Source organism: Mercenaria mercenaria, chromosome 5, assembly GCF_021730395.1.
Source record: "Mercenaria mercenaria strain notata chromosome 5, MADL_Memer_1, whole genome shotgun sequence".
NCBI lineage: Eukaryota > Metazoa > Mollusca > Bivalvia > Venerida > Veneridae > Mercenaria > Mercenaria mercenaria.
Window position 1 is genome coordinate 80364190 of NC_069365.1, and position 15295 is coordinate 80379484.

The window sequence follows — 15295 nt, forward strand, 5'->3', positions numbered from 1 at the left end:
AGGGATTTTGAAATCACTTGGCATAAATGTTCACCATAAGCAGACAACGTGTCATGCGCAAGACCCAGACCCCTAGCTCCAAGGTCAAGGTCAAATTTAGAGGTTAAATGTTATCATGGTCTGTTTCGTGTCCGGTCCATAACTCATTCATCAAGGGATTTTGAAATTAGTTGGCATAAATGTTCACCATAACAAGATGATGTGTCAGGCGCAAGACCCAGACCCTTAGCTCCAAGGTCAATGTCACACTTAGAGGTCAAATGGTATAAAGGTCTGTTCCATGTCCGGCCCCTAACTCTGCCATTCATCAAAGGATTTCGAAATCACTTGGCATAAATGTTCCTCATAATGAGACGACGTGTCATTAGCAAGATCCAGATCCCTAGCTCTTAGGTCAAGGTCACATTTAGAAGTCAAAGTTGTTTCTTCTTTTGTCCATAACTGCCATTTATCAAGGGATTTTAAAATAATTTGACACAAGTGTTAACCATATTGAGAAGATGAGTACGCTTATGACCCAGGCCTCTAAGGTCAAAGTCAAAGTCAAGGTCACAAAATGATATGTGTTTTTTGCGCATACAGCTGTGGCCTACTTCGGGGGCATTTGTCACCAATAGTGACAGATCTTGTTTTTTTCTTTTAATTTTGTATAACTTATGGCATTTCCTCAACCTCAAGTAGGGACAAATTGCAAAGTGATGGCTACTGTCCAAAACGTTTGCAGAGAATTCATTATGCCATTAATTTTGATAAAAGAAACACTAAACTATTAGTCATACAAAAATAAGTCAATGTGTTGACCAGTCATCGAATGAAGACGAAATTTTATCTTCCGCGTTTATCGACATGAAACAGTGCGAAAAAAAGGATAACTAAATATATTCATTCATAATCGTATAACATAGTAGTTTAAGAAAATGGCAGAAAGAGCAGGTAATATACTTTTGTTTCTTCATTTTATCATATCTCCGCTAATATTAATTACTAGATGTCATGCTGGTGTAGTGTTTCGTATTTTCAACCTTGATTCAATCAGTGTCGATTATTTTAAGTTTTAACTTAACTTCTGCGCGTAAATTTTGTTAATATCGTTTGCTACTGTATTGCTGTTGTTATATATAGACATTTAGAAACCTTTCTTATTACTTAAAAAAAATAGAAAAAAAATATAGAGTTTGTAAACAAAGAGATCAGCCGTTTTTTATGATTTTGCAAACAATGCGGATTGGTTTTGATTGGGAGTTGTTAATCATTAATTGTCTAAAATGTAGATAGGGACAGGGGCTTAGCTTGTTCAAACCCCAAGAATCTGTGCTCCTTTTTTAGACACATAAGAGGCCGTATGTTTAACAAGCCCAGACCGAACTTGAGACTGCAGTATTAGTAAATTTAAGGATGTAGTAGAAAAGCATTGGAAATATTGATATTGGAAATGAGCGTTTAAAGCGTATACATTTTGAAGTAAAAATAACCGATGGTTCCATTAGAAATGATCCAGAAATTGTTCTAAAAAATGGGGCTCTGATTTTGCAGGTCTTCCAAACTCAGGGAACACTACATCAAATGAACGTTCTAGTGATTCTGGTATACATAATATAGATCTGCATAATGGCAATAGTATGGAAAATGACAATCTTGATAGTATGATAGTATGATAACTATTAACGAGGTTTCGAAATCCGTGTTACAAGTTAAGTCTAGTAAAGGACTTTGGTATGATAATATACCCTGTGAACTACTACAAATGATTCTGCGTTAGCTTTGTTACATAGTTTTAATATACCCTGTGAACTACTACAAATGATTTTGCGTTAGCTTTGTTACATAGTCTTTTTAATTGATGTTTTACAAGTGGTACAGTTCCCGCATGATCGGAAAGTATAATTACACCAATACCAAAATATGCAATATCAGATCCTAAAGACCGTCTTTCATACAGAAGCATAACATTAGCACCTTAAATGTACGAAATCGTTTGTGCTGTTTTAAATAATAGATGGACTAAGTTAAATGAAAGAAGTAGTATAATTTGTGATGAGCAAAATGGATTTATAAAGGGTAAAAGTACAATTGATCAGGGGCGGTCACTTACAACAATAACTGGAACGCCTAAACTTAAAAAGTTACCAACATTTACAGATTTTATAGACTTCAAATAGGCATACAATCTAATAGACCATAGTTATCTGTGGCAGAAATTGCGCCAACAGATGGAACTAACAGATAGACACATTCAGTCAATCTCATCCTTATATAAAGGTATTAAATGTTGTTTAAGGCTGAGTCGTTTTGATACAGAATGGTTTGATGTTATAAACAAGGATGCCAATTATCTCCCATCTTGTTTCATTTGCACATAAATGATTCAGTCACTTATATGAATAGTATCGAAAAAAATAATTTGTTTCGGGTATAGAAAAATATGCATGTTATTATACATGTATGATGAGGATGTAGTTTTGTTTGTAGAAAATGCCCATTATCTTCAGTAAATGTAATTCATTTTAGAACCAGCAGTATATCTAGAACAGACCGTGTTTTTAAACTTAATTCAGAAAAAACTGGATATTGTACACAACTATAAGTATCTTGGTGTTGTATTAAATTAATTTATGGATAATAATGAAATTGCGAAGACGATAGCAATGTCTGCACAAAGAGCTCTTGGTCTTTTACTCTCTAAAAATAAAGCATTCGGTGGGTTCCCCTACTCTACATTTACTATACTATATGATTCAAAGGCTTGGTCCTTTATTAACTACAATGCTCCTATTCGGGGTGACAAATCTTACTCGTGCATTAATGCAGTGCATTATCGAGCCGTGCGTTATTATTTGGCCGTTAGAACGTATACTCCGAATGTTATAGTAAGTGGAGAGATGGGGTGGAAACCACCAATTTTTAGACAATTGAGGTCAATATCTAGACAATATTTTAGAGTAATGAATATGGATGACTATAATATTAATGAATCTATATATATTTGGTCTAAAACAAGCCATGTTAAAAATGGATTTTTAGAATTAAGAAACTTTTATCAAATATCAATCTTGTACATTTATAATATATTAGAAATGCAAAACCTACTATTTCAATCCTAGAATCTATTTTGATAGATATTGAAATAAATAAATGGACATTATTGTTGGATAGAGAAAATGCTATAAGAGGACATGGTCGTAATAAACTGAGAACGTACAGGAAGTTTAAGTCTCAATTTTGTACTGAGAAATACCTGATATTTCATTATAGATCAGCCTTCACAATATTCAGATGTGGTTTTGCACCACCAAGATTAGAAACAGGTTGATATGAAAACAGAACATGCTTTAATTATCTTGATAATGTAGAAGATGAAAAACTTTTTTATTACCAAATATATAATGATATAAGGAAAGAGTTAGTCACTGCTATTGTTAATTTGTCAGAAAATAATCAGAATATGTCTATGTCTGATGATGAGAAAATGATTACAATTTTCAGTGATGAAAACTTTGTACATATGTCTGCCAAAACCTGCTTTCATATTTTACTTGAAAGGAAAACAAACTGTACTGTAGAACATGAATTTAAGTATTTTTGCAGCGCAAATGTAAATATTGGCCAGCAATACCCTTTAGCTAACGTATTGTCTTACTTGGATCTAAGGAGTAGTAGCTAATCAGTTCATTTACAGCAGGATTTTACCGACAGGGGATTTCCAATTTCCAGTTACACAAAATAGCGTTTTCATTAGTGAACAAGTTATATTTTATGTGTTCCCTTTTGTTTTGTTTAAGATGCATCCTTTAAATCTAATTTTATGAGTGATTGGCAATTGCTCCTTAGTCTTACTAGGCTTACCATGTGAATAGATAGTTACTGTAGTAAATGTGATAGATTACTCATACGTCATAATTATCAAGAACAATATTTGTGTTTTCCTATCATTTGCCAGCCTTAATTCAGTTACACACTTATATAAATAACCATCCAACCATACAACAACTCGTCATTCTCTAGGGATAACTATCATTGTATTCCAATGGTTTTAAGAATTTTTGAATCAAGTGTTGTATTTGCATAGCATCATGTTTTGTGTCTTACAACTCATTAATCAATGGCATCTATGTACCATGTTATATATAGTGTATGTAAATATATACATGTATGTTGTCACGGTAGACCTCTGGTATGCGAGAATGGCTATAATTTACGCACTTTGTGAAATATATATTCATATATGTATGTTCATACATGTAATAAAAACAGTTACACTAACAGTTTAAATTAAGGAAGTGTCCAGGGGTACGGATCTGTACCGCAAGAATCTGATTCTAGAGGTACGGTTCCATACCTCTAGACAAGCCTGTTAGGGGTTTTCAAGGGGTACGGACCTCCGTTTTTCTAGAGATTTAGGGTTATTTACATTTCAAAGTTTGTTGAAAATGAAAAAAAAAAAAAAATAATAATTAGACTTCATCAGTATTCACCTTAAACTTGGATCTAAATGGTTTACAGATACCAACGTTCATCCGCTTGTTTATATCTCTTCGGATACTTAAATAACCGAGAAACACCAAATGAATCACCAGGATTCGAACTGCAGATAAATATTGAAGATTAAACAAAATAGTGTTATATCATGTTGTGAAATATACATTGTACCTATAGTCACTATACCAAATGCCAATTAGCTAGCTAACCTAAAATTACAGTATGCACAATATGTTTTTGCATAAAAAGGTTCTACAACATGTACCTTTATAGAAACTGCATGATGCAGCTTTGTCACCATTGAACATTTTGAAATATTCAAGATGGCCGCTAAGATGGCCGCAAAACATGCCAATTCGACTTATCTCTAAATTATAGAAGATTTAGACAGGATTATTTAAGAAATAATAAGTTCCCAAACGTGGTTTATCGTAGAATAACTCGAATTTCAAGGGTTAAATTTACTCATGAATTTGTTATCACAATAAACTAATCGACACGGAACAGTGTATTCATTTGGAACTCCTCGATTACTCAGGTTTTGAAAGAAAAGGTAAAATATCGGGTGAACACTGGTATCAGTAAACCATTTAGATCCAAGTTCTAAGTGAACACTGGTTTAGTCTTACTTTTTTATTTCATTTTCAACAGCATTTAAGATGTATATAACCTTAAGTTAAATCTCTAGAAAAAGGAGGTCCGTGCCCCTAGAAATCTCCTAGTACGCTTGTCTAGAGGTACGGATCCGTACCTCTAGAATCAAATTCAGACTGAAATTCATTATTCATTAAGAGACCACTTTTTAGCAGTCCCTATGACGGTCTCTTAATACAATGTCGACTGTACATGTTGAAGAGACTAAAATGATTATCTATCTGTCTATCACAATATTTTCAGCGACGTTGATCTTCGAAACTGATTAGTTAGAAATGTATACTTCCCCACCTTCTAACAAAAGTGTTTTTCATAATGGAAATAAAACCTTTTCTTAAACATAATATGTGATAATGTTCAATTATTTATGTGTTTATCTTAGTAGCCCGGGCATTGAAAAAGTTACACTAATACGATGAAAGTGAAAGTAGTCTTGTCAAGTTACAAAAAAACCTGCGATATTCAAAGATATTCAAATAAATAGATATATCTTCATTTACCAGAGTACCTAGATAAATATCTTAGACACACAAGTAGCACAAAGTTATAGAGAAATGTTTCCTTTACAAGTAGAAAACGGACAGTTCTTCTTTACAAATAGAAGACAGACAGATTTTGGACGGACAGTTTTTCTTTACAAAACGAAGATGGACAGTTTTTCTTAGCCGGACAACCGAATCCTCAGGACACCTGTGACCTGATACGTTTATCTTTATACACTCTCTCAAGGTCTTCTTACGTTTCTGACATTACAGATAATAACATATTTTTCCGGAAGTTACTAAAATGAAAATACACCGGCTAAACTTGGAAAGGAATGTCGCATTTTTAAAGCTAGGTAATCAAGCAGCACTTCCGGGCGTCAGATAATGGCGGAAAGAAAAAAGATCTGATAATGGCGGACACAAAAAATCCTCAACTTCCCTTTTAGTTAAAGTGGCATTTTCGTGTTTTATGTAAGCCTTTTTTTATTTCTATTACATTGTGGATCTATACATGACATTGTGGTAGCATGATCAATTCTTTTTGCATTTAACGAAATGTAATTAAAACTCATGTGTTCATACCGACATTCTAGCAATACGTTTAGAATATGTTTCATAGTGTTAACATGTCAGATAAAAATTCTCTCATAAAAGATACGTGAAACGTGCTTTTCTTGGTGATTTTGTGTGATATATATGTCATTTATAACATAAAGCTAGTAATTATTTTTTAATGGACCTGACTAAGTCTGACAGTTCTTTGAAGAAGGTTAATTTTATATGGAATATACGGCACATGTATTTACAATTGTAATAACTAAAGGTCCACGCACAAAGTGTCAGTATACTAGTATGCCTGAGGTGTCAATGGTTCTGTATTTAAAAGGCAGCTGACATAGACATTGCAGCGGATTTTGCGAAATAAATGTTGATTGTACGGATGCGTGAAAAGGCAATCAGTCTCTAATACGTTTTTACGTTATAGATACGGAAAGGATATAAGACAAAAGGATATGAAATTTGAACGTCAATATGGAAATTTATTTGACGTTTCAGGTTATATTGAAACTTTACGGAGTTTTAAATGAGTATGTAATACTTATAGATTGTTTACCTTGTATGTGGATATATGCACGAGTTCTGAAGCTGTAATCTTACGCGACTTTATGTCACGATGTTACATCGTGACTATGTCAAGTTGTCGCATCGTAATTATGTCAAGTTGTCACATCGTGATTATGTCAAGTTGTCACATCGTAATTATGTCAAGTTGTCACATCGTAATTATGTCAAGTTGTCACATCGTAATTAAGTCAAATTGTCACAACGTGACTATGTCAAGTCCTCTCATCGTAATTATGTCAAGTTGTCACAACGTGACTATGTCAAGTTGTTACATCGTGACTATGTCAAGTTGTTGCATCGTGCCTACATCAAGTTGTTAAATCGTTTCTATGTCAAGTAGTTAAACTGTAATGCTTTTTATGAATATGACAATGTCCTTTGAACATGCCGGAAGTAAATATCTGTTCTGGTCTGATTAATTTAATTGTTTTATCGTGTTTTGTTACGTAGGATGTATAATAACAATCTAATACTGAGAATTGTCATTACTGAAAACACGAATCATCAATTCACTACCGGATAATACTTTACGTATCTCCGATATTTGAAAATACTTTGAATGTTTCAAAATTTACACGCATTTAAAATGCTGTTTATAAAAAAACAATTTAATACTCAACAGTGTGGTATTTTCATGTATCAAGCTATTTTTCACAGAAAGAGTAGATATTAGGTATCGACAACAAAAACAATCTATAATCATATAACATTCGTCAAAATTCAAAATAGTGCCTGTAAGCCATATAATTTTGTATCATGAAGTTTATTGACACAGAAAAACAGTATAAAAACAAAACAAATGTACGTTATAGATTTTTTTAACTCTATAATCTTCAATGAAGTTTCAACAGAAAACAAATTATTACAGCGTACGATTTAATATTTTGCAGTGAAAAACGTGATTTATTATTCTTGTATATTATCTATATACATCTTATTTACCAATTCATGTTCAGCAGACATATCCATTTCAAATGATACCAAAACACATGGGTTACCGGCATCAAAATGTTACCTATTTGTGGATCGGATACCTTTATATTCAGTTTCTCTATATAGTCTATTTAAATCGACCTGGCGGGCGTGGTTTCGCGATGGTCCACTGCATTATTGTGCAGGATATATAGCATATTCGGCATCCTGATTTGTTATTTTATGGCCATCTACCTTACACTGTAACCACAGTTTATTACTCTACCTATTTTGCTCGTTTCTTGAGATTATCGTCATTTGCATAAGCCAGAGATAAACTCCGCCCAGCCAGGTCAAATAAAACGTACTATACTTAGAGAAATTACAAGAATGCAAAAAATAGAATAATTATAATGTTGTACAAATCTTATATAACACAAATGTTACTTATATATAAAGCAGAGTTAACGACCGCTGTTTAAGTTTCAAACACGTTACCTTACCTTTGATTGTGTCTACGAAAGGAATTAGGGTAATTATTGTCAATTAAAAGCTTTATTTTAAACCTACCAGACGTAACTGATTTTTTAGATATCTGTCTATACAGCACTGTTTCGTAGATGCCCTTAAGGAAAGTGTTATCTTAAACATTGATTACCATACAGCATTCTGTACTTCTAAAAGGCATGGATTCACACATAACTGTATCATTTGTCTGCCAAAAGGTTATACAATACTGTTATACTATTATACAACAACTTGGTTTTACAATCAATGCCTTTTACAGTTTCCATTACGAGTGTAAGAAATCACCTGAGGTATTACTTTTCATTTACATGTCCCTGTATTTTGAACATGATGGGAGTAAAGTAGTTGGGTGTGACCATTAAACCGGTTTTTATAAGCCTTACCAGTGGTAAGTAAATAATAATTGTTTTGCCACTAAATAAACGTAAAAAGTGTATGGAATTAGAACTGAACCTTCTTTGATTCATTGTTTTCTCATTGTATTCCTATATTTTTTCATGTCACATTATGATTATTCAACGCAGCCATTTTAGTTTTGGTTTAGAGAGTGTACGTCGCGTATGGGTTTCGTTTTGGGGAGGCTGCGTTTTTTGGTGCTGGCATTCCCTGTTTGATATTTGTCTTTGTTTTTTATTGTTCTGCAGCAACGTATGTCGTTTTACACATAGATTTTTCTTAAAATAACTTATAACACTAGATTTATGTAAAAATGTTAGCTTTTAAAATGAATTTAAGAGATATTTTTTTCAGTTTAAAACATATCACTTGAGCCATACACGTATATTTCGTAACTTCTCTTTAGATAATGACCAGCCCTGGGATCCATACACAGACAAAACGCCCGGTTACGGGGTAGATGCCCCCAAGCGGTATCACTCAGGACAAAAGCCAACTGGTTATCCACCAAAACAAACTGTTTATTCACTACAGCAGTCTGGTTATCCACAACAACTGTCTGGTTATCCACCACATCAACCTGGTTATCCACCACAACAACCTGGTTATCTACTACAACAACCTGGTTATCTACTACAACAAACTGGTTTTGTCCAGTTGCCCTACACCAATACCAACGCAGCCGTGGTAAGAATAATATTAAGTATATATTTTCAAAGATTTGTATACATGTATTATATTCATGATTATTAGTTGAACGATTTATGCAGTGAAAAAGTATTACAAAGTAAAAAATAAACAACATAACATTAATGCCTTTTTGACGTAAGACGTAAATCTGCGTAATAAAATAAATGATAACAGTGAAATAAGTATATGGAATTAGAACTGGAACCTTCTTTATGATTCATAGTTTTCATCATTGTAATTCACTAGTATATTTTTTTCAAATGTACAACATATACTGATTAATTCAACGCAGCCATTTTAGTTTTGGTTTGAAGAGAGTGTATCAATATTAGCAGATTGTCCGGTTTCAGTCGTTATACTTTTAACGTTATTGTCTATCCAATCTTAATGAAACACATGAAACCTTGTCAGACTGTTTATTAGTCCCCTACTGGTTGAAAACCAGTTTCGGGGACTATAGGAATGCGCTTTTCCGTCATTCTGTTATTTAGTCCGTCCGCAATTATGTGTCCGGTCCGGTCCGGTCCATAAATCTGTCATCCATGAAGGGAGTTTGATATTACTTTGCACAAATGTTTCCAATGATGAGACAACGTGTCATGCGCAAAACTCGGACCCTAGCTCAAAGGTCAAGGTCACAATAAGAAGTCAAAACTGTCCAGTCCATAACTCTCCCATCCACGAAGGGATTTTAGTATCATTTGGCACAAACGTACCTTGCCTAAAGGTCAAGGTCACAATTTGGGCCAAAGGTCAACAGGACTTTCTTCCTGTCCGGTCCATAACTTTGCCACCCATGAAATGATTTATGATATTACTTGGCACAAATGTTTCCCATGATAAGACGGACCCCTTGCTTAAAGGTCAAGGTCACAATTCGGGGTCAAAAGTCAACAGTGCACTTTTTCTGTTCGGTCCATAACTCTGTCATGCATGAAGTGATTTTGATATTACTTGGCATAAACGTTCTCCATGTTGAGACAACATATCATGCGCAAAACCCGGACCCCTAGCTCAAAGGTCAAGGTAACAATTGGAGGCCAGAGGTCAATAGGGCTTTTTTTCTGTCCGGTCTAGAACTGTCATCCCTCAAGGGATTACAATATAATTTGGCACAAATTTTCCCCATGATAATACGACATGTCCGGTGCGCAACACCCAGAACCCTAGCTTAAAGATCAAGGTCACACTTTGAGATCAAATGTCAACAGGATTTTTTTTCTTGACCTGTCTATAACTTTGTCATGCAAAGCAGGATTTAAATATCAGTTGACACAAATTTTCTCCTGTGTGAGACAGCATGTCATGTACAAAACCCGGCCCTAGATCTAAGGTCAATGTCATACTTAAAGGGAAAATGTCAAATTTAAGAATGACTTTGTCCGGAGTATTTCTTCTTCATGCATGGAGGGATTTTGATGTAACTTGGCACAAAAGTTCACCACCATGAGACAAATTGTCATGCACAAGAAACTGGACCCTAGGTGCAAGGTCAAGGTCATACTTAAAGGTCAATTGTTTGATTCAAGAATGACTTTGTTCGGAACATTTCTTCTTCATGTATGGACGGATTTTAATGTCACTTGGCACAAATTTTCACCCTTGTTTTTTTTTAGAATAGCGTCTCCTTTTTTACTATAAATAGATTATACTGTAACTTTTTTATTGGCCGTAGGGAAAAATCGTTTTCTTTGGTACAACATGCATGTTACATCCAATTTTTAGGTGTATTTTGACCTCTCTACATGGAAAAGAGTTTCTTCTGAGTTAAATTATATAGATTTTTTTAGGATTAATTTCCCTTAGTTGTTACTATAGATAACTTATATGATATTTTTTTTATAATCGGCCAAAAAATTCCATAATCATAAAACCAACGGTAGTTTTTTATATATTCAAATATTAATCCAAGTGTTTTGTTACAACATATTGAATATATAGTACAATATTGTTTATACATGATTGACAGGATATAAGTTCGTTATATTATACTGCAGTAGAGAAAATCAGGTGACTTTGTGTTGAATGTACTTCATTTACTTGTTGTCATCAAGTCTATGAAACGTTTGACACTGGCTTATCAAGGCTTAAAAACTAGGTTAATGAGTCAAGTGATACAAGTGCAAGGAAAACCTTGCTGATATGCAATGAAAACCTTGATCAAAACCTTTCTCTTTATAAAGATCTTAGGGCAGCTTTGGAGTAAAGAAAAAGAAGATATTTCGTCAAATCATGAAATAACTAGACCACATTTTCCGTTCCATTTTCATCAAACTTAGTTAGAATCTGTGTCGTTATATAATCTTGACCCAGTTTTAATCTGGGTTATATTGAATCAAAAAAAAAATAGCTTAATTGATGGATATATAACAGAAAAACGATATAAACCATATTTTTGCAATGGCTTGACATTCATGAAAGATGGTTAAAATGATTATTTCTATGAAATCTATGTCAAATACAAATTTGCATCTGAGTCAACTTGACAAAACTATAGGTCCGTGGATAATTGATGTAAGCCCCCTTAAGGAATTGATGAAGCAGTAATTTTCAGCCGAGCCCATGACACATGTCATGCTTACCTCTACAGCTCCTAGCCCAGACTGATAGTGCTGGAAGCAACAAACACCAGTTAAGTAAGTCGCTAAGCACTGAACACTAAATCAGCCGCGACCGGGAATCGAGCCCTATCGCTGGCTTTTAGTACAGCCATATTAGCTTCCTCACTATGTCATATCGTGGAAGAAAATAACTCTAAAAATGGTATTTTGATTAACACAGCTGTTACCTTTCATTGCACAGTGTGTCATGTTATTCAGTATTAAGCGATTTTAGAGCCATTCTTGCCATTTTGTTATTAATTCAGTCAAGATGCATTGCACAGTGTGTCATGTTACTCAATATTAAGCCATTTTAGAGCCATTCTTACCATTTTGTCATTAATTCAGTCAAGATGAAATGCAAAGCTTTGTTAAAATGAATGCTTTTATGTTATTTTATCTCTAGATTGTTAATCAACCCCTGACAGGGACGACGATCATTAAGCCACGCCACCCAGATTACATGCTGGCTTCAATATTTGCATGTCTTTGCTGTTTCTGGCCTACAGCCATTTGTGCTATCTACTTTGCCAACAAGGTATGCATGTATAATAATAATCTCTAAACCAAAATAAATTTATGAATAATGTCGGATAATATTGAAGAATCTTTTGCTGTAAATCTAAAATATAGCCTATCATATGACAACATACATGTATCCTAAAACTACATACATTTCAATTTATTATTAAAAGCGTTAAAAGTAATGTATCAAAGTTAAATTTCTTTTAATAAGTAGTATTGCCTAATCGAATATCAAAAACAATGTTCTTCTCCGACGGGCACGCCGAATGAAAATTGAATTGTCTGTACGTAATTAAAGATAAAAGCTATTATTTCCTTACTTTTCATTACGGAAAATGTCCGTGTTTTTCATTAACTTCAAATAATTGTAGAATGTTCCAAACACAAGATATTTTTATGAAACAATTTTTATAAATTAAATTTAAACATTGTTTTTAACATTCGATTAGGAAATACTACTTATTAAAAGTAATTTCACTTTGATAACTTACTTTTAACGCTTTTCATAATAAAATGAAATTGATGAATTGTTAAAAACAATGCGACCAAGATTCGCCGGTATTTATTCAAGTGAACACCGGTCGACGCACGACAATGCGATACGACATTGCAACAATGTCGTTTGAGAATGCCGTTTGTCGTATCGCATTGTCGCGCGTCTACGCTTGTCGGAGTCGTATCGCATGTCGCGCGTGCGTGCTATTGGCGTAGGCGACCACGACATGCGACACGACATCGCGACATTCGTTGAGAATCGTGTCGTCCATGGCGCGCCAATCAGCTGACCGACAGCGATCGTGCATTGCGATACACATCGCACAATGCGACTACGACACGCGCGACAATGCGATCGATTGGAGACATGCGTACGGCGACATCGCATATATCGGTCGCTAAAATGCCAACTCGACGCGCGACATCGCGACATTACGAATGTCTATCGCAATGTCGCGTGTCGATACGCATGTCGCGATCGTCGTATACGGCGCGACAATGTCGTCCTTGAGGGACGACACATTTCACGCACTAACAGGATATATCGTGATAACATTATATCGCCACGTTTAGCTGCCCGACAATTGTTGTACGAATGTTTTGCATTGCATAACGGCGATAACGTTCTATTGTCATCGCAGGAGAACGTATCCATTGTCGTAGCTACGCCTTTTTCAGGGCGATCATATCAATTTCGACGATAGCATTACAGTATTCATAGTATATTTTTATTGCCAGATTTTCATTGCCCGCAATTGTTGTTGTGTTGTTGTTGTTCAAAACGGCGATAACTTTCATATTTCTACAGGAAACATATATGTGTGAGTACTCCTTTTCTTGGTTAGATCATTTCCAATCTGACGGTGATAGTTTCGATTCAGTATTTGATAAAAAATTTGTTTTCGAAATTTTTGGCACGTAATACAAAGTCATTTAAAAAAAAAGAAAAACCGGACGGATTCACACATGCATTAACATCAGAAAAGGTAATTTAATCCTAAAGTATATATAAGCGCCTTGTCTGATAATTTATCGTCTCAGTCTTTTATTGAATGCGAAAGTATCATCCTCCCAACGGGAGATTCCAACAGGAGATATGAAAAAATAATATCACATGCGCAGAAAAAAAAAATAGCGCTATTGCGCATGTGATATGAAATTATGGATCATATCATATGCGCAGAAATTGAAAATATAACAATTTCACGCAAGTGATATAAAATCACTGGGGATTATGATATATTATTCAAGTTAAACAAATGGGAAATTTGCATTGGGCATTTAGGTGAGGTAGAATAACGATGTATATATTATCTTAGAACTTAGTACAATATTAAATAGTAGTTATAGAAGAGAGCAGTTGTGTTGCTGCTGTAGTTTAGTAGTGTGAACTTTAGTAGCTGTTACACCACACATATTTAAGTTTGAAACATGTTTTATCATTCAGGCTAACAATCGTGCTGGTGTTGGTGATTACGAGGGAGCGAGAAGGATGGCAGACAAGGCCCGGAATTTAATGATTACGAGTTTGATCCTGGGATTTTCAGTGATCATTGTTTCGGCATCTATTGTTATGCTAGGATAGTTACAAAAGACATCGTCAAATCAATCAAAGAAATATTGCCATTTTTTGACTCCGTTTGAACACGCAAACCTGTATTAGTACAGGTATAATGTTATAAAATTGTATCTCCAAATATTCGTAATTATTCATTGTAATTTTTATTTAGACTGATTTATATTTCGAAGTGTTGCTATACTATTTTTTTTCATCTTTTTAGGGGGAAGGGGTGTAATTTTCTTACATACTTGTCTAAGAAAAATTCTTAATAGCAGTATCGTTTGTGCAATAAGAATACGTTTTCCAATACTGATAATACCACTTTGTTAAATGCCCTTGCCTTTTTAAAATTTTGTTACTAGATGTTTTCATTTGTAAGTAGAGCTAGTAAAAAACGTAATACTAGCACTGCGTTAGGCATGCAGAAAATAATGTCATTATTTTATATTTTAGAACCTCCTTTTTGTTTTCTACATATTGAGGTACATAACGTTAATGTAAATGTATGAGTACATTAGTACTACCTTAACTCATTTCGAAAAAGAACGATTTTATAGTTCACCATTCCTTTGTTTTCATGTTTATCTAGCTTTCCATCATTTACATGCATAATAAAATCAAGAAAATGTAGACCGATATATTCGTGTTATAAAACAGAATTGGAAAAATATCCAGTTGTTTGTATTGTTTGAACATAATTTCCGTCACCTGATGTTTAAACTGTGTAATACTGCAGCGTTTTACATCTAACTTAATTAAGCGGGAATTAGATATTGTATAAAAAATGGCATTTTTGTTTAAACTTGATTTCACAGTTAAATACTGCTTAGAATTCGCCGAAAATAAAC

General features: G+C 34.1%; 1 protein-coding gene across 1 annotated transcript; it reads left to right on the plus strand.

Moving 5' to 3' along the window:
* Positions 1-789: 789 nt before the first annotated feature.
* Positions 790-15077, plus strand: LOC123559163 (trafficking regulator of GLUT4 1-like). The gene is made up of 4 exons (XM_045350980.2): positions 790-933; positions 8983-9263; positions 12273-12404; positions 14334-15077. Exons 1-4 carry the CDS (start codon positions 918-920, stop codon positions 14469-14471), a joined length of 567 nt encoding a protein of 188 aa, XP_045206915.2. The 5' UTR covers positions 790-917; the 3' UTR covers positions 14472-15077.
* The last annotated feature ends 218 nt before the right edge of the window (positions 15078-15295 follow it).